At 43.5% G+C, this 20,521-nt stretch overlaps 1 protein-coding gene across 6 annotated transcripts in view; it reads left to right on the forward strand.

The window, feature by feature from the left end:
- Positions 1–20,521, forward strand: part of TLE1 (TLE family member 1, transcriptional corepressor) — a 91,159-nt gene that overhangs the window by 48,016 nt on the left and 22,622 nt on the right. For all 6 annotated transcript variants that reach the window (XM_040449276.1, XM_040449275.1, XM_040449278.1 and 3 more), the window contains 6 exons: positions 10,745–10,861; positions 14,171–14,224; positions 14,721–14,873; positions 16,216–16,360; positions 17,360–17,550; positions 19,120–19,196. In XM_040449276.1, coding sequence (XP_040305210.1) covers positions 10,745–10,861; positions 14,171–14,224; positions 14,721–14,873; positions 16,216–16,360; positions 17,360–17,550; positions 19,120–19,196 — 737 coding nt within the window. The remainder of the gene's footprint in view (positions 1–10,744; positions 10,862–14,170; positions 14,225–14,720; positions 14,874–16,215; positions 16,361–17,359; positions 17,551–19,119; positions 19,197–20,521) is intronic.

Here is a 20,521-nt window from a genome sequence, read left to right on the forward strand (position 1 = left end):
TTGATCACCATATGGTGGCTGTGGTTTTTTTTTTATTTTTTGTTTTTTTCCCCCAACCAGTGAAGGGTTAAGGGCAGTTGCTACAGGGCACTGGTTTTCAAACCTTATGGTCTCAGGATCTTTACATCTTAAATTAAAATTATTGATGACCCCAGAGAATTTTTGTTTATGTGGATCATATAGTTTGAAAATTTTCTGGAAATTAAAAAAAAAATTAAAAATCACTTTAACAGGTAAAGAGCTACTTAATTTGGGTTACCGTAAATAACATGATTAGTGAAAACTATTTTCCGAAACAAAAAATTATAGTGGGAAGAATGGCTTTGTTTTGCACGATTGCAGATATCTTCAGCGCTTGACTAAAAAGAGGATAGATATATTCTCGTCCACATCTGCATCCAATCTTTTGCAAGACATTGTTTTGGCTGAAGTATAAGGAAGAAAATCTGCCCCCATAGAGATTTGTAACAGTCTCTGGGAACCTCAAGGGGCCCTTGGACCAACCTGAGAACCTCTGTCATAAATAAGGCTAAGGAGTTCTGAAACATCCCACGCTGGTATATAGTCTTATTTTTTTCCTGCTGTTCTTTCTGTATTGAACAAATACGATAATTATATGTGTCAAGTGCAGAAGTCAGGGACTTTTATAGATCCAGAGGGGATGTGAGTATGTATGGATTTTCATCTGTGAGTCTAAAACTGGTTTGTAGATTGTTTGTTTGTTTATTGTTAGTGACAAAATTATTTCATTCCCTAGTTTAAAGTTTTGTTGGTAGGAAAACAAATGAGCCCTACTGTGGCCTGTTTGAATGTAAAACCTAGGAAATTAAGGTACTAAGGACAGTGAAAATATGGACACTATTTTTTAAGTTTCTTCTTTTTGACAAGGATGAATGATAAAGGTGGTAACTTTTAAGAGGGTTTGCTATTTGGCTATTGATTTTAAATTAAGATTTGACTACTGTTTTTATTAATTTGCAAAACTTGTTTGCTTTTTTTTTTTTTTTTAAACATAAGGCTGCTTCTCTGAATGCTGCAGTTGAGCAAAGAAATATGACCTAACAAAAAGGACTTTATTTCTTATGTAGTAATAAAAACTTGAGATATTTCAATTAATTTAAAGGTGAATTGTGTTCAATTTTGGATGAAGGAAGTATTTAATAAGTCTGCTTGAAAGCTCTGGAATCAGAGAATTGACAAAACGTTGTATGGCTTTTGAAAAAGTATGACGGAACATGTGTTTATTTATTTTTTTTTTTTAACAAACATTCATTGAGCACTTACTATGTGCCAGGCGCTGTGTAAGGCACTGCATGTACAGTTAACAACATGGGTTTGAACACTGGATTTTTGTTGATAAACACAATATAGTACTTTATATTTTCTTCCTCATTATTAACATTCTCTTTGGCTTACCTTTAAGAATACAGTATATAACACATATACAACGTATGTGTTAATCAACTGTGATCATTAAGACTTCTAGTCAGCATTAGACTACTAGTACTTAAGTTCTGGGGGAGTCAAAAGTTAGGCATGGATTTTTTACTGAGATGGGGGCACCCCAAATCCCCACACTGTTCATGCGTCACCTGTACCTGCTGCCATTTTGCAGTGATGCCTTTTAATGTCACAGTCAAATATTTGTTGAATGAAAAACACTGGGATACCTCACACATGTGATCACTATTTGGAACATTTGGGGAAGGGAGAAGACGATGGTGATAGGTGTCTGGGAGAGACTCCAGAGCAGAAGCAAAGTCTGTGGACTTAGGTGAGGCACACAGATGGGCTTCAGAAGGTCCTTGAATCCCTCTCCAGTTGTGTCCACATTGTTCTGGGTTCGTGCTCTACTTTCATCAAATTCTCAAAAGGGGCTCCTGGTCCAGAAAAGCGTAAGGATTGTGGATCTGTTTAGAGGTCATAACGGTGCAACACCATCATCTTACTGGTAAGACACCAAGCTCAAGGAGGCTAGGTGCCTCTAATCGTGTAGTTAATTAATGGAGGTAGAGATTGAGATTATGTCTTGCCCAAGGGACTGTTTTGTCACTCTCCCATAACTGACTTCTAGAATTACCAAGTTCATCTTTAGAACTTATTTAAAAATAACGATGACAGCCATCACTTTATCTCCTATGAGGTGGTGTCTTTGTGTTTCTTCTGTGGCTGTTGCACTTAACTAGATCTCAGTGGAATTCTCACTGCACAGGCAAGGTTTTTCATCCTTTTGAACATTCCCCTAGCCTCATCTGTGAATTGGTGATGGAGTCTGCCTCACAGGATGAGGGGTTTTAGGGACCACAAATGCAAAGTCATCAGACATAGCATAGCTTTTAGGAATGTTCTCCCTGTCTTCCCTACCTGCAGAGTAGCAGGACAGCAATAAATGCATTATTAGTCATGCTCAATGTAGTGACTGTTGGTTTCTTTTCCTTTTTTAAAATGTGTGAAGCATGGGGCTCCTGGGTGGCTCAGTCGGTTAAGCAGCTAACTCTTGATTTCTTTGGGTCAGGGTCATGATCTCAGGAGAGATCAAGCTCTGCATTGGGCTTTGCGCTGACAGGGTGGAGCCTGCTTGAGATTCTCCCCCCTCCTCCCTCTCCTCCCCTCCCCCAGCCCCCGCCTCTGCCCCTCCCCCACACATGTGGGCTGACTCTCTCTCAAATAAATAAACTTTATTTAATTTTTTTTTCTAATGTTTATTTCTTTTTTGGGAAAGAGAGAGTGCAAGCTGGGGAGGTGTAGAGAGAAGGAGACACAGAATGCGAAGCAGGCTCTAGGCTCTGAGCTGTCAGCACAGAGCCCAACACGGGGCTCGAACTCACCAACCATGAGATCATGACCTGAGCTGAAGTGGGACATCTGACCAACTGAGCCACCCAGGCGCCCCTAAATAAATAAACTTTAAAAAATGTAAGGCAGTTGTGAAGATGCGGGCCGTTACTGATGTTTCTCAGTGTCGAGATAAGACTGACCTGAGTCTATTATGAACTTGATTAGTTTCATGCTATTCAGTTCATGAAAGGAGGAGGTGTTTCCACCTAAACGTTTATGAATTTGTGTCCTGGCATATTTCAAGGGATTGCCTGGAAATTAAGGATAAAACTGAGATGAGTCACCTAAAATTTCAATATTTAGGCACTGTGGAAAACACTTAAGTTTTCTTAAGCAGTTGTCTCAGCAGATTTCCTTTTTGGCAAAATTGAAAACTGTGCTTAAAAAATCCTCTGGGAAAACTGCTCACTGCATCACTGCTGTGGGAAGGGTGAACCCTGAAGAATGGAAGGCTCCAGCAGTTTCTAGGTGGTGGGGAGTGGTCCATCCCTGTACTGGGCGGAGGGGTCTGTCTACCGTGGATGCCGTAACTCACTGAGTGGGCACCAGAGCCTGTGTGTAACTAGAGAAATGTTCAGGTTTTATCTCCCTGTGCTTACAGTGAAGATCGGCCATCAGGCGTCTTTACTCTAAAAAACCAAAAAGCAGATGGAGAATATTTCCTCCCTCCAAAGCTGTTTTCAGACTTCAGTTTGTGCTCTGCAAGTAGGAAACTTAATGCCCGTCATTTCGAGTAGGTTTTTGAAAATTTTCTTTTCCTTTTGGCCCCATGATCATTTTTACCATTCCTTCTGAAATGTAGTAAGCAACAAACTGTGTGTCCATCTTTCAGATGAGAAGAGGTGGATGTGAGTGCCAGTAGATATTCAAGTAACTCACAGGCAAGTCCTGATCCAGTGCTTTCTAATTTCTTGTATTAGAAAGTACCTCATCTGAGACTGGAGAAGGAAGGGGGACATTAACAGCGAAGCAGAGCTAAGTGGCTGTACAAAAAGTGTTTTTAAAAATGATTTGAAATATAGATTTGATTTTTGCTGTCACCAGGGTCCTGATCAGGGGGAATGAAGTTGTCATGAGGGCATTTAAAAGTTACTTTGAAATAATCGTATTTGTTGTGTACGCGTGGTGTGTTTTATTTTGCTTTACCTGGAGAACGCGGTGTAGTGGAAGGGCAACGTGGGGACTTAGCAAGAGAGGCCAAGGGTGACTATATAGTGCCTCCTCCAGACCACGTATTTACTGGGTCTGTAGGTCTTCTACCTGGCCACCTTCCTTTCTGAGAGTTCTCCTGACTGAAGCGCTCATCTGCCTCCGACAGCGCTGAGTTCCTAGATCGAGGTGCGAGAACACGTGGCTTCTTTCCCACATTTTGCATTCAAACCCTATGAAAAATGGACGCATACCCTTCAGACCCTCCAGCGCTCCTAGGGCGCGATGAGGGTGCCAAGTGGACACATTTCCACACATCTTCACTCTCTTACACTTCTCGCCATTGACAAGTGGGGATCCTGTTAGTTTTAGGGGTTAAAAATGCATTTGTTGAAATGTCAGGCACAATCTGTGAATGACCCGTTGGACTGCCGCAAAAAGTACAGCGGCAGGGTGATGGCTTAATTGGCACCAGGTGTAGCTGGAGAAGGCACACAGATGTGATGGGGGTGCGTCACTACCTAATTGTTTTAATGTTCACCGAGAAGTTAATTGTCAGTGTAGAGTGTGCTAGCAAATTAGGTTCCCACTGCCTTAGTGTAACTGAGGATAAATGAGGTGTCATGAGTTTCCAATCTGTACCTCTGACACAAACACTTTTCCTGCGGGGAGGAGAAAGTTCCCAAGGGGAATCAGCATGGCAGCTCAAGAAATCCATTTGAATAATGTGCATTATTTTCACATTAGGGAAAGCTGTCTAGCTTTTGCTTTCTCCACGAGTGAGTTTTCCTTTCAGATTTGCTGCTGGTGGCTTCAAGGTTTAGACACGGTTGGCAGAAGAGTTGCTTTGAGGTCTCAGAATCGATGAAGGATACATGAAGGCTCTGTAACAAGTGTTCTGGTAACACTGACAGTGTAACATTCCATTAAACTCGCTTTCTTTCATATTTTCTGGAGTTTACCTTCCAGAATATCTCCACTGACATGAACAGCCATTACTGTTAAATTGCTAAAGAAAGGTGCAAGTTTTGGAACAAAGGGTATAAAGACTGGTTTTCATCTGTATTGAAGGATCTGGGTCTCTCTGTCTCATTTTTGAGTAGATATTTAGAGCATGAAATAGAAACGTCATTGTCCAGGGTGGTGAGAATAAAGGTCATACAAAGTCCAAAACTTGATGTACTTGTTTGATTCAACTGAATGAACAGTCTCCAGGTCAGCAGGCTCTTAATGCTTAACATCGAAAGTTCTTGAATGAAGGTATGGTTTAATAATTGCATGTGGATGTTTATTTTTGATTTACAAGAATAATACATTGTCCACTTCTACCCACGAGGTTCAAACACTCTGCCAACTCTCTAGGTGCCAACTTGCACCCAGAGAACTACAGCAGGGAATAGTCCTGGTATGTGTTTTTAGAAAACATGTTTCACCCAGTTGGGATAACGGGATCAGGATCCAGCAGCTCAAGGTAGTGTATACCACTTGTAATAGATCTGCCACTTTTTTTTCTTTTCTTCTCTGAGTAGCTCTTTTACTCTTATAACTGTTCTTAACCATCACATCACTGAATGGGAGGAGAAACGACCCTCAGGGAGTGTATATTAATTGTAGTGAACAACTCGCCTGTTGTCAGGGAAGGTGCACACTGAGATTTTATGTTCTCCAGATTTTTTAAGAGGGGAGTTCCCTTGGGGAACATGTTTTCTTTGTCCCTGCACCTCATCTATTTATTTCATGTATAGTTTTCTACCTACAGATGGAGAGAACCGTATGCCATGGGGCTGACAGGTCTTGTGGACCCTCTTTCTTCTGACTGGTGGTCAGCATTGGAGGGGGATCTTTTTTTTTCTCTAGAGACCTGTCAGATGTACCTCTCCCTTTACTGTTTTCCTTGGCTCTCTTCTCATAAGTGTGTGCCACATGTACAGAAAATCATCGCGGTTTTAGAATTTTTTTTTTATTTTTAATGTTTTTTTTAAAGTTTATTTATCCATTTTGAGAGACTGGGGAGAGGGGCAGAAAGAGGGAGAATCCTGAGCAGGCTCCGCGCTCACATGGGAGCCCGATGCGGGGCTCGATCTCACAAACCTTGAGATCTCTACCTGAGCTGGAATCAAGAGTCAGACACTTAACCAGGGTGCCTGGGTGTGTCAGTTGGTTAAGTGTCCAGCTCAGGTCAGATCTCACAGTTTGTGAGTTTGAGTCCTGCGTTGCATCGGGCTCCGGGCTGACAGCTTGGAGTCTGCTTGGGATTCTCATTCTCTCTCTTTCTCTCTGCCCCTCCCCCCACATGCTAGCTCTCTCTCTCTCTCTCTCTCTCTCTTTCAAAATAAACAAACAAACAAAAAGTCCGACACATAACTAGCTGAGCCACCCAGGCACCCCATGGTTTTAGAATTTCAGTTTGTTTTGAAGTCATAATGTGTTTTTCGACCTTGATTTGCTCAGATTTGTAATCTCCCCTGTGGCTGTGTAAATCTCCCAATTTCGAGCTCTTGTGGAAGATACAGAGTAAATAAGATGATTTTGTTTAGTTAAAACAGAATTTTAAAAACGAAGGGAAACTTACATGCAGTCTCAAAAATCCCAGACCTCAGGACATTTGTAATAGAAATTTGCCCAGTAATTATCGTTTTTGAAAATTCTGGCAGATATTTAAATTTTACCAGCTGCAAGGTGAAATAAAACATTGAGTTTCTTGGCTAGAATTAGAGTGTATCAGTCCGTGTGATAACCCTAGTTCTCATGCGGATTGAAAAAACTCTGATTCGCAATTAAATATTTATTTGGCAGATTAAATGTTTGAAAATGAACTTTACTTGATGAATGCTGTTTAATAGATTAAAGCCTTTCAAAATATGAACGCTGGGAGGAGTCTGGTGGCAACTAAGTCTGCACAGCGGCTAGTGGCCGTGGTTGACATCGCGTGAAGTGATGCTGTGGGTCCCTGGACTACTTTGAGTTGCCCTCTGCTGACGCCTGTTTTAGTTTGCATCTTGGGTTGCAAAGGCAGGATTCGGGAGTGGAAAGGCAGGCATTTGGGACTGTCTTGGGGTCATTTTAATATAGAATGTAATTTTTAAAAATATGTTCACAGTTTTTGTATGGTGGCATAAAACCAAGTGTGTGTGTGTGTGTGTGTGTGTGTGTGTGTGTGTGTGTGAGAGAGAGAGAGAGAGAGAGAGAGAGAGAGACAGAGACAGAGACTGTTAAGGAATCTGAGTGTGTGTGTGTGTGGGGGGGGGTTGTCAGAGAAAGCATGCAGCTTGCATTAGGTATTGTTCTGTCATACCCTAAATGGGTAGGGGCGCCTGGGTGGCTCAGTCAGTTCAGCAACGACTTTGGCTCCGGTCATGATCTGAAGGTTCATGGGTTCGACCCCCACTTTGGTCTCTGTGCTGACAGCTCAGAGCCTGGAGCATGCCTCAGATTCTGTCTCCTCCTCTCTCTCTGATCCTCCTTTGCTTGCACCCTATCTCTGTCTCTCAAAAATAAATAAACGTTAAAAAAAAAAAAGAATGTTAAATGGTTAAATGTTAATGGTTAACAGAGCCAGTGTGACTTTTAAGTGATAAGTATGTGGGGGAAAGTATTCAATGTACGTAAGTTACATATAAGAATCAGTCCTCTGGGAGTGGAGACACTGAATAGGAAGAGCTTTGTGACTTTAGATAAATTGCCTCCCCTCTCTGGTCAGCCTCCAGATAAAAGGAGGGGGATGAAAAGGATGAATAGTAAGTCTGTTTAAGGTTGCTTTGGCCTCTTCAAAGGTTTGATCTAATTACCATCTGTATTTCCGATGTACAAGTCTAAAAAAACAGTGAAGCAGCCTTAAGTTCCATTCTTTTGCCTTTTTCAATGTTGATTAAATGTTAAAGGTTAATGTTGAATGTGATACTATCTTATCCAAGTCCAGATCTAACAAATCAAGATAGAACTCTAAATTTTGAAAAATCCAAATGATAGTCACTACCCAGGAATAATCTTTTTATTCTTACAGTGTGTATAAAATGGCTCCTAATGACTATTACTCACCCTTGAGCTGTGAGGAACAGAAGCTGGTGTGTGGGGAAAGCACAGAGCTCTGGGGGGTAGGGGGAGCTTATGGTATCACGAGACAGCCACTAATACCTGTGAAGTCACTTTTGGGTTTCTGGGGAGTGCACAAGGGGACCATGAAGATTAGGGTCCCCTAGGCAGTAGTTTAACCAAAACAGCTGTTGTTGCCGACAGTGAAGTTCATTAGGCTGGAACTGTTTGCTTAAATCAGGAAAAACAATGAAAGCAGTGTCAGAGCTGGAAGATGTCGGGGACGGTTACACAGAGGAGACTGGGTTCATGGGAACAGGGGTAAAAGGAAGTGGTCTGTTTTTGGTGGGGCTGCAGCATGAACCAGCTACCCCCTGGCTCCTGACTGTGGCTCTCCCAGGCCTTTCCACCCACAGTCTTTGGGGCCTTGTTTTGAATCCATTTTATGGCATCAAAGGTACCATGAGACATTGTGTTTCGTAACTTGTCTGAGTCTGCCATTTTGAATGGAGCCAATTTTCACATAAGTAGGGGTGCTAATTACTAGCTGTGTCCAAATTTAGAGGAACTTCCAGAGCTTTTCAAAACCTATTCAGATTATAGACCTCATTGAAGCCCTTCATGCGGGAATTACAGTAGTAACTTCTAACGTGTAGAAGCAGAGGTGTCAAAGCTTGACAGGCTTATGGGTCCGGCTATAGAAATGTCACTGTTTCTGACAAATTGCATTGTTGCTAACAGAAGTGTAGTTTACTTTTATGTTTACAATACCACTTGACATCATTAAAAAAAATAATAGGATCCTTAAAAAACTGTCTATGAATGGCTGAGCGGTTTGGATGTCCAGTGCTGGTTATAGCAGGAAGGCTATGGAGAGACTTAACTTTAAAATTGCATGTGGACACCAAGCCTATGCTGCATTCTTCAGGGCACTGGGGCAGCTGTAAAGTTGAGTGCGCTGTGGCACTGCCCTTAATGCATCTACCTGGTCAGTGTCTGGACAAGGAGACTTCAGAGCTGATAACATCGAAAACACAGGCAGGTGCATTTATTGGACGCTGTTTACACCTGAGCACAAGCTGCTCCTCCCCTCCATGGCTCAGCTTTTAGGAATACACATTAACACTTTCAGGAGTTTTCTTAAGTCTCCTGTGTCCTATTGGGGGCGGCGGGGGGGGGGGGCGGTGAGTCTGGGTCTGAAGGGTTAGTTTTTAGCAGACATTTACTAAGGTAATTAGTTTAGGGATCCAGCCAGCTCACCTTTCAGCCCCACACACTGTGCTAAAGACAGTACTCGGAGCTACTCTGTATTGAATTGCATGGGTCCCTCCCTCTGCTTTTATGAAAGCCTCCTGCATTTGTATAGCTTGAATGGTCATGAATCAAAGCTCAGCTCACTTCGGTGTCAGCCCCTGCAGTGGGCAAAGAGGCTTCAGATTGCCTCCTGGTCCCCAGTTTTGATTTCCTCCTGTGTGTGGTTGAGCTGGGAATGCTCCCATGGTGAAGTCCACAGTTTTCACGAAGAGGCTTTGAGAGCCAGCCACCTGGCTATCATCTTGGACTGGTTAGGAGCGAAGACCCCCCCCCCCCATCCCCCACCCCGGCTTTTAAAAATTTGTTTCTGGTACATGCCATTGCATTAGGGGTGGTCTAACTTGAAGGTTTTCCCCAGCCCCTTCCATTTTAAATTGTGGCAGAGAAAGGTTACATAATTGTCTGTTGGCCCTGGACATCCTCTTGTTAGTTCTCCTACATCTTGCAGAAATTGGGGTTATCTGGGCTTTGTGAAGGAGATTTTTGCACAGCTCCTTCAGTATTGTTCAAGGCAGTAACACATCACTGAACAAATTGCCCCCTTGCATATGCTAATCCTGTACTTAAAAGGACTCATTGTAACTTGTTCTGATGCTTTAGCCTGAGGGGAGATGGGAATTGAAGGGATGGCAGATCGTGTCATGTGACCCCCAAATACCTAAAATGCTTGTTTTCTTTGGGTCAACAGTTCCTACTTGGCACTTGCGAATGAAAGTCTCCTGTGTGGTTGGTAGAAAAGATTAGTCCTTGCTTCTGCTTTTGTGTGGGGGAGCTGGCCTAGCTGTTGAAGATTCACTGGCTGAAATGCCCGCTTTGGGTCTTAAATTTCAGTGCTATTGGCAAGGAACACCAAATCTTATTTTCAACAGTAAATTAAAAGAATTCAAAAGAGTTCCTTCATTGTTGCTCTGGAAAATGTGATTTGCCTTTTAGGAAGCCACGCTGTTAATCTCACCTGCTCTCTCGGTGTGTGTTTTTTGAGGGGCACACATTGAGTGTTACAGTCACAGAATACGTCTAGTAGAATAATCTCAGGTTCTGCTCATAGGCCATTTATATTCCTGACCAGGAAATCGCAGTGGGAAAGAATAAAAAACACATCCTCATGTAAACAGCAAGCTCCCATTTCTCTAACAGTAAAAAGAACGGAAGAACATTTTAAGTGAGTAGGGCCTGAAGGATCCACCAGGCTTCAGATGGTTTGATTGCATAGTCAGGGTCTCTCTTTTAAGTGCTTGAACCTCCATAAATGTTTGCCATCCAAGTCTTCAGCCAAGATGAATTAAATGGAATGAAAGGCTGTGTAGGTATCACCCTTCTAATATAGCTGTTACATCCAGGTTGGGTTTTCATGTGTACAAAAAGACCTGGGAAGGAATCCTTGATTTTTTTTTTTTTTTTTGTCTTGCAGAGTAATTCCCTCTTGGTCCCAGACAGTCTAAGGGGCACAGATAAACGCAGAAATGGGCCTGAATTTTCCAATGACATCAAAAAAAGAAAGGTGGATGATAAGGACTCCAGCCACTATGTAAGTAAATAAAGGACTTGAAACAGTACTTGTTTGCTTACTTCTAAGTGAACATACAAGCGTACTCTAAGATTTTAGTGATAATCTCACATCCTTTAAATTTCTAATACCATAAAGAGAATAGATTCTTACATTATAAGGTACTGTTTCCCTCTAGAGCTGTAAATTATGCTCTGCCAGGCTCACTATTACATTTTAGGCTTTCTGCCTAAGTTCCTCCTAAGAGGGGATTTAAGCATGCAGGACTACCTTTGTGGACTTGAAGCCTGTGCATTTGCATAGGGCCCTGCTCTTAAAGGGACCTTGCCCTTGGTTTAATGCTCTGCTCTCATCATCTTCAAATTCTCAATTTTTGAACAAGGGCCTGCATCTTCTTTCTGTCTTCGGCCCTACAAATTCGGTAGCCTGTCCTGCTAAAATAATCAGGGTAAGAATTTCACTGTTACAGAATACCTTTTGGGATGCTGTTCTGTTGATGTGTTCAGACTCATATTAGGTCTTGAGGTATAGTTCATCCTCTTGAACAGCAAGCAGTTTAGCGATGTAAGTCCATTGGTGAAAATGGGAAAAACTCTGAAGGCATCTAAATCAGACCCTGCAGACTGAGAACACAGGCCTGTGGAGGGAGGGCACTTGACTCAGATCTAGCTGCAACCACATTCACAAGGAGAGCAAACCAAGCCACATGGCGATTGGCTCAGGTCCGAGGGTCATAAACTGCAGCTGATAGATGACTTGGCGTTTTCTGCGTGTCCCCGAGTGTGTCTATTTCAAGATGGACACATTCCTGGGAACAGCATGAGACCAGAATGCTGTATTAGGCCACTTCCTGTTGCTTGTGGAAGAAGTGTCCGCCTCTGGTTGGCATGCAGGTTATATGGGGGTTTACACGCTAGGCCTCTCAGCCTCCTTCTGGCCGGCTCAAGCCAAGAGCCAACAGTGGGTAATATTTCCTGAGCAACAGCTTGTTAGTATCAGGTACTGTGTGCTTTTACATGGATTCTTTCATTGGGCTCTTAACTCTGTGAGTTCAGTGCCATGACTTCCATTTTAGAGGAAGAAACTGAGGCACAGAGCTTGTAAGTGATTTGCCCAAGGTCAGAGTTAGTGGCAGAGCCTGGAGGCAGTCTAACTCCAGAATGCATTGTCTTCACCAGGCTAAGATTCCCAAACTGAGGGTCTAGGAATGGATATTTTGCCAGAGGTCCTTGTATTGGTCCACACTTTGCACTATGATAACATTCCCAGGACATGACATGCAGAAATTTGGAGGTTGCCAATAATACAGTTTTGAGTTCTGCATGAGACTTGTGTAGATACTTAGTAGCAAGTGATCGAGAACAGAATCCATAGCTGTGCTTTACTGTTTTATAACCTGCTTATATTAGGTATGGCCAGTTGTATAGGTAGTTCAGGGTGATGTGTTGACATGATGTTGGAGAGTCTGGGGCGAAGCCCTCAGACCTTAGCTCTTTGATGACCTTCACACTGTACTGTGAAGGCTTAACATTGGCGGAAGCATCCAGTGCAAAGCTGATTGAAATTACAGACTCCTTAAGGACTTCATAGGCTCATTGTAGTAAATGAGTTATTTGCTACTTTTTGCCAGTTTGTACAATATGTGAACCATTTTTGTAATTGTTTTTCTAAAAGGGAAAACCTTTTGGCTTCCATTTTTTCACTGCCGCTGTCTTTGGGTTCTTAACGCCTGAAAAAGGTTTGTGCTTTTCTGAAGTCTTTTACTAAGAGAGAAAGCAAATTTTCTTTAGTATTAACTTTTTTTCTTTTATTACATAAAAATATTTCTTTCAATAGGCTGTTATTTTGAATTACCCAGGCTTCCTCACTGGTTATAATTTTATGTTGTTACAGTGAATTGCATGGTGCTTTAACAACAATGATTAAAGTAAATCTAGTAACACACTGTTGGAAGAAAGTAAATTGGGTCTTCCACATGTAACATTCTAGGTGAGTTAGAAAAAAATATTTAAGGGGCTCCTGGGTGGCTCAGTTGGTTAAACAGCTGACTTCAGCTCAGGTCATGATCTCACGGTTCGTGAGTTCAAGCCTAGTATGGGGCTCTATGCTGACAGCTCAGAGCCTGGAGCCTGCTTCGGAGTCTGTGTCTCCCTCTCTCTCTCTCTGCCCCTCCCCAGCTCGTGCTCTCTCTCTTCCCTCTCTTTCTAAAAATAAATAAACATTTAAAAAAGAAAGAAAAAAACATTTAAAAGGTATGAATTTAAAGTTGAGGATAACTTTCTAGTTGAACATGGAGGCCCCTTAGAAAGCCATTGTGGCTAATATTCGCCCTTGTACTTATTAGTACAAATTGTCAGACACTTGTGTATTCGTAATTAACAGTGACATCAGTAAAAGGATTGTTTAGATCATAAATTCGTCACCTACTACTTTTTGAGAACCGGGACCCATGGCGACATCATACTTCTTTCATGTACCCATTGTATTACTCTGTACTAAAGGACGCAAAGCCTTTTGGCTAAGAAAGTGGACTTTTTCATTCTGCCCTAAACTTGATGTAGGAATGATAACATAAATTGAATAGCCTTTCTGAAGCTTTTTCAAACTTAGTGCAACCTTGCAGTTTCCTTGATTAGCAAATTTTATGGCTTTATGAAGAGAAAATAAAAGCCCAAGGGCAGGACGCTAGTGCCCTCCAGATTTTGCCATCCTGTGTTCCTTCCATCTCTCCAAAAATATTCCAAACTGATTGCCAACAAGGTTTATTCTTAATATGTCCTAATGTTATTCCAGTCGAGTAGATAGCTTTGTTGTTTTTAGTTTTTTGCTGTTTTTTTTCCTCAGTAATTAGTAACCCAATGGGAACATGGTTTCAGTTTGTCTTTGTAATTACAAATTGTCTATGAACACGAGATTTGTTGGCTGTCTTCAAGAATGATACACACAAAGCAATGACATGAAATTGTATTCTTAACATCCAGTGGGAAAGAGTCCTCTTATAAAGACATGGCGGATTTCAGATTATAAAAGAGATTCAGCTGTTACAAGTATTTATTGAGCTCTTACTAGGTACCCAGTGTTTGGAACTTGTGCTCACCAGTATGATATGTAGCAGGTATGCTACTGCAACAGTTCCTCCCTGGAGCTTTGCGTAGCCCCAGGTCAGATAAGTAGGGGGGAGGTGGTGTTAATGACAAGGGGCTGACAATCTGGAATGGAACCTGTAGGCTTGTCCTAGGCCATTTTTTAGTCTGTCTGCTACCAAGAACTCTTGAAATTTAACTGGGCCTCCAACCCTTTAATAAATGGCATTAAAATGTCTTTTTCCAGGACAGCGATGGTGACAAAAGCGATGACAACTTAGTTGTGGATGTGTCTAACGAGGTAACCAATCATTTTCTCAAAGTTTATGTTCAGAGTGACTTTTGAGAAAACAGAACGGTGGAGCCATGGTATTTGGTTTCTTACAACTTTACACGTTAAAAATTTAGTGGCTGTTCACGGGTGGAACGATAGTGGTCTACCTGATGAGAACTTTGGTTTCCTTTAAAAAGAAAAATCTGTTTTCCCTATCATTTTGGATTTGTATGCTGGATATCTAGTGCTCCTTTCTTTCCAGTGCCCTCTGGGCAAAGTATGAGCATGAGGGGAGGATATGATAGTTCCTAGATGTGTTTTCCTCTGTGCTGTCTTCATGGGTGTGTTTGCAAATACCATCCTGGTAATGATAACAACATTGCACACTCCCAAGTCCCCCAGATCTAAAGGACTTAGAGCGCCCTCCTTTAATTTAGAGAATTGGTGTGGAAATAGAGTCTGTAAAGCGCAAGGTCCGTCCATTGTAAATGAAATCATGAAAACTTTACTTATGCTTGTTAAGGACCCTTCTTCTCCGCGAGCAAGCCCTGCCCATTCACCCAGGGAAAACGGGATCGACAAAAACCGTCTGCTGAAGAAAGATGCTTCTAGCAGCCCAGCATCCACAGCCTCCTCGGGAAGCTCCACTTCTTTGAAATCCAAAGAAATGAGCTTGGTAGGTCATAAGAGCCATCACTTGCCCATTTAGCAGTTTATTTATCCTTTGTGGTTCAGAGGACCCTCAAGTATTTGAAACATGGGGATTTTTTTTTTTTTTTTTTTTACTGAGTGAGAGTTCTGTTTTTAAGTGTTTAAAGTGAGTCTGCTCCTCGTACTCTTTGTCCCACACAGTGTTTTCCTTTCTCCCTCTCAGTAGGCTCTTTTGGGCCGTGATTAGAGAGCTTCCACGTCCATTACCCTTTTACTGGGCAACCTCGTAGGTCCTGAGAAATCCTCATTTTCTTAAGCTGTCCATTTTGCCTTGTATTAAACTGACCCATTGTGTCAGGGCATGTTGGAATTGGGTTGGGGTCAGAGTGGGGATGTACTCAAATGGCCCCGGGGCCCAGGGGAAGCCTGGAACTGGCATGGGGAGGGCAGAGCCTTGGAGCCTGTTCATGCTTTCAACCGTTCAGCAAATACTGGGGAGTGTGTCATCTCATAACTCACAAAAACCGAGCCATAACAACCCTGTGTTTGATTCCTACACAGTCTTCCTAGGCATTATCCCATTTCACTGAAGGGGAGGAAAGCCTGAGGAGCTTGCCAAGTTTACACAGCCATCAGATTTATGGCCAGAGGGGGCTGGGGTCTCTCCCTAGCCCGTGCATGCTCTTTGCTACCCCACAGCACTTCTCAGGCCTGGATTTAAAGAATGAAAGGTTGAGATGACAAGGATGATGCCCTGTAACCCCGTTACTGACTCCTGAAGGCCTCTGTGCTCGCGGGTCCACACCGGTTATGTAGGCAAGCGGGTGGCCGTGTGAAACTCCACACATATCTCTCAAACTGATAAGACTCCTTCTCGGGCTTTTGGCTTTGAGATGCCAGTTTGCTTCTCATCAGATCAGTGGCCCTGCTGCCTCTCACCATTCATCTCAATTCCACTGCTACTAAAAGGCAAGATTAGAAAATAGAGATCCTCCCTCTGACATTCTTGGTGACCGGGCCATTTGTTTCTGAGTGACTGGGAATTTTTCTCTGGGTGGTCATCATTCTAACTTGGCCCAGTTCCAAAGTCCACACGCCTGATGGAAAAATACTTTTTAAAATAAAATCTGCGGAGGAAGAAGTGTGATCATGTTCTGTGTCTCTAGCTAGAGTTTTAATTCTGGCAGGAAGAGGAAAGGTCAACATTTCTCGCTCACAAGTTAATGCTGTCAACATTGTGTGGATTTATGGAAATTGGCTGAGGGAGTAGCTAGAAGGTGCCCAGTGTCCCAGCTGCTGTTGTGATAAATTGTGTAATATGGCTTGGATTAAAAATAATACTCATTTAATTTGTTTAATGATACCAGCATGAAAAAGCCAGCACGCCTGTTCTGAAATCCAGCACACCGACGCCTCGGAGCGACATGCCAACGCCGGGCACCAGCGCCACTCCAGGACTCCGTCCAGGCCTCGGCAAGCCTCCAGCCATGGACCCCCTCGTTAACCAAGCCGGTAGAGCATTGCCTCTTGTTGTGCTTTGTTTTGTTTTTTTTCCCTTTCCCGGCTTGGTTCGTTGTCTGTGCACTCCTGACGCCATTTCCCCATGAATATGAAATGCACTTACTGCCTGCCTGCCTCCTTCCTATCCCTGAAAAGCCATGATAAGAAACAGATGTTTGTCCTGAGAGGTTCAGCAGCTGCACCCTGTTCGGTCTCCGACTGTTTACATTTGGCATTTTTAAAAAATTTATTTCCAAATAATCCAAATCCTAGGAACTTCGATGAAGTTTCCGATAATAATTCCGCATGTAAGCTCCTTCCCGAACTGTCACTGTGCGTCTGAGTTCCCTAATTCTGACTGAAACGGGTGGCCCAAGTGTGCCGCTTGCTCACGTTACTTGGCGGATTTTCTGCCGGCTCATCCCTCAGGAATCACTGGTCTCTCCGGCAGGAGAAATTGGGAGGGTTTCGCTGAGAGTCGAGCGAATAAATTGGTAACTTTTGACTTTATCTTCCTTAACACCTTGGGCCCAGAGGAAAATAGGCCCCAGAATATTCCGCCTGAACCTATGCTTTGGCTTACTAAACCCAGGGTCAGGTTTTTGTTTGGAATTGGTACCAAAGAGTGGAAAGTTTGAACTGAAGGAGAAATCTTGGATTTTATCCAAACCTTCTTTGGAGATTAAGTCAAGTAGACAGGTAGTGTGTGGGCCTTGGTTTGCCATCTATGAATTGGGTACGATACTGCTGCTTCATTTTAATTCCCTGATTTCGCAGTGGTGCCAAGCCTATACCAAGGAGGAAGTGGTGGGCAATGCTTTCCTTGGGGTCTCTTTTTCCCTGGAGAGGACTTCAGCCAAGTTGGTGGTGATCAAACCACCCACCCAAGCTTTCCCGGCTTGTCCTCGCCTCTCATGAACGGCGCTAGAAGGGACCCCGGAGCTGACGGTCAGGCTGGACCACAGCGGCCGGCTGAGTCACGTCACGCGCGCGGCTTGTGCTTCCTTGCAGCGGCCGGCCTGAGGACGCCGCTGGCGGTGCCCGGCCCGTACCCTGCCCCATTCGGGATGGTGCCCCACGCCGGCATGAACGGGGAGCTGACCAGCCCCGGCGCTGCCTACGCCAGCCTGCACAACATGTCCCCGCAGATGAGCGCGGCCGCCGCCGCCGCCGCCGTGGTGGCCTACGGGCGCTCCCCGATGGTAGGTTTCCCCGCTCGTGTCCCCGCCCGCGCCTGCGGAACAGAGCCCCAGTGTCCCCGAGCCTGCTGCCCTCAGCATGCCGCTTCGTGACGTTAGGGCCCACCGCGTCTTGGATCACTGTTTTTGTGGATGAAACTAGGCAGTGTTAAGGAGCTGCTTTGATGGCTCTGGGGACGTCCGATTTTCTCCCCCAAGGTAGATTTTTTAATTTATTTTTTGGAAAGCGATGGAATGACTCAAATACCTTACAGACGCCTTTGCATGCATTTTCTTCAGGTTTTTTCCCCCCCTCTTTAATTATTAGGAAAAAATATTTGAGAAGCTGTAACTTCTTCTTTCCGTGCCTTTATTATTCTTTAAACCCAACAGTGTGGCTCAGGTATAAGCAGTGATCTCTCAGAGCAACAGGCAGAAAACAGGGATGACTGAAGCCTTCAGGCATGTTGCCGGTCTTCTTGCCCTACCTTTTGCCACTGTGTAAACCACCTCCTTTTTGATCCAGAAGATACAAAACTGCATGCAAAGGGTAAAATCAACTGTAATCCTTAACTGCATCAGAGAAAGAGAATAGATTATACCGAATAGAAGTCCCTATATATTCTCTTGACTGGAATATGTTGTGTTCATATTTCTCCTCTCCCCTCTTCAGATAGTGTTACCTCCAGTAGTTGGGGCTGAGAGTGAAGTTTGTGTTTTTTTCTCTTACATTGCACTAGTAGGAACGGCTGTGCAGTAGAGGGCAAGATAGTTTTTTGGCTTTTTTTAAAATTATTTTTGAGGGGCAGGGGAGGGGCCGAGAGAGAGGGAGACACAGAATCTGAAGCAGGCTCCAGGCTCAGAGCTGTCAGCACAGAGCCCAGTGTGGGTCCTGAACCCACGAATTGTGAGATCATAACCTAAGCCGAAGTCAGATGCTTAACCAGCTGAGCCACCCAGGCACCCCGAGGGCAAGATAGTTTAAAGCAAAGTGGGCAGCCAAGGGACTAGGTATCTTCGTTAGGGCGCACAAACTAGGGAATCTATGAAGGTTTAAGCAGTAACTGTGAAACTGGGAGGTTATTTTGCCCCCTTGGGACATTTGGTAATATGTGGAGACACTTTTTACGATCAGTAGCACTGATACTTTTGGTACGTATTGTGTAGAAGCCAGGGGTGCTGCTAAATGTCCTGCCATGCCCAGGACAGCCCCAAACTATCTGGCCCAAAAACATTGATTGTGCCAAGGTCAAGGAGTCCTGACTCAGGCAGCATACTGCTCTCTGCACTTGTTTGGGCAAGGCAGGACATCCTAAGTCCACAGGAAGTATTTACTGTGGGAAGCTGGATCTCCACGTACAAGTAGACCATGCTCCAGCCCACCTCCCCAAAAAGATGCTTAGCTTGTCATTTAGAGGTGCTTGTATTACCTCTTGCATTATAATTTTTCTTTTGAAAAATGTTAGCACATGTTCCTGTTCCTGTTTATGTTGCTTTGGAGATCTAGGAGTTTCTAGTGAAAAGTCTTTATAGATGTTCACAAAGTGCCTATGCTACATAAACTGAGTCTTCAATGCCTTATTTTGTTTCCAGGTTGGGTTTGATCCTCCCCCTCACATGAGAGTACCTACAATCCCTCCCAACCTGGCAGGAATCCCTGGGGGGAAACCGTAAGTACCTCTAACTCCTCAGTTTTGTTTTAAAGGCAATTACTTAGTCATGGGTATTAGCAGACTAGAATTCCAAAGGGAGCACAGGCTTGGGCGTTTCCAAGGAGATTTCTAGTGCCTTTTCCTGAGGAGTGTTAACACTTTCTATAAATAGGCACCTTGTAGGTGTCATGCCTCTGTCTTCTCACTATGGGTGATCTCATGCATTCAGTTATTTCTGGAGAGAAGCTGTTGTAGACAGGGACCAGGAGGAAGGCAAGAACCGGGGGTGGTTGGCCCTCCTTGCTTGACCCTTCTTCAGAAAGCTGCCCTGCTTTGCCTTTGGTCAGAGGGTAGCTGCTGGAGATTTCCAACGGGACTGTGTTGTGAGCAGTAAGCTGTCACAAACTCTTGAAATCTCAAACTTGAAACGAGTTGTCTTTTTACCCAGCTCAGCGCTACCTTTTTGTTATTTTGGTGGAAACTAGAGTTGTGCAAAGGGTAGTTGTGGCATCTGGGCATCTGTTATTGGACCTCTCCGCCCGCCCACTGAAGTTTGGTGCGTGCTTTACTCTGAGAGGTCCAGAACTACAAAACACAGAATGGCTTTGACAGAAAACAAGAAAGTTTTTTATTCTCCAGGTTATTCTCCCAGGGTCACTTAAAATCACTTGCTTCCATATGTTAGTAATTAGAAATGCGATTTTAAAGAATTCTGAAAGTTCTCAGTTTTTGTACAAAGCAGAGTAAACTACGGGTGTCTGTCTTATCTGCCATCGTGCACTCTGCCTTTCTAGGACCTTTTACAATTTTGGTTTTTCCAAATAGGGTTGTGTGTCATAGGCCTTCAGTTCTTTTTCTTTTTCTTTTTTTTTTAATGTTTATTTACTTTAAGAGAGAGTGAGCATGAGCGGGGGAGGGACAGAAAGAGAGAGAGAGAGAATCCCAAGCAGGCTCTGCCCTGTCAGCTCAGAGCCTAATGTGAGGCTTGAACTCACAGACCGTGAGATCATAACCTGAGCTGAAATCAAGAGTCAGATGCTTAACTGACTGAGCCCCCCCAGGCACCCCCAGTTTATTTTTCTACCTTTGTGTGGTTGCTTTTAGCTTTTATTTATGTGTCCACTGTGTATTGCATATTACATTATTCTGAGTGGTCCATTCAACCACCTGCTCATCTTTGTGTGATTTTGATTGGAGCCTTTCTTCAAATTAACCAGCAGCATGAGGAAGAATGGAATTCCTTACTCCCATCACCTGCATTTTGGAAAGCAGATTTCCATGGCTGTACTTCACATGCATTGTAATGTCTGTTTCATGGTAATTTGATTCATGACGAAATGAGA

The sequence above is a fragment of the Herpailurus yagouaroundi genome, unplaced genomic scaffold (genome assembly GCF_014898765.1).
Source record: "Herpailurus yagouaroundi ecotype Mexico unplaced genomic scaffold, PumYag 199, whole genome shotgun sequence".
Taxonomy (NCBI): Eukaryota; Metazoa; Chordata; class Mammalia; order Carnivora; family Felidae; genus Herpailurus; species Herpailurus yagouaroundi.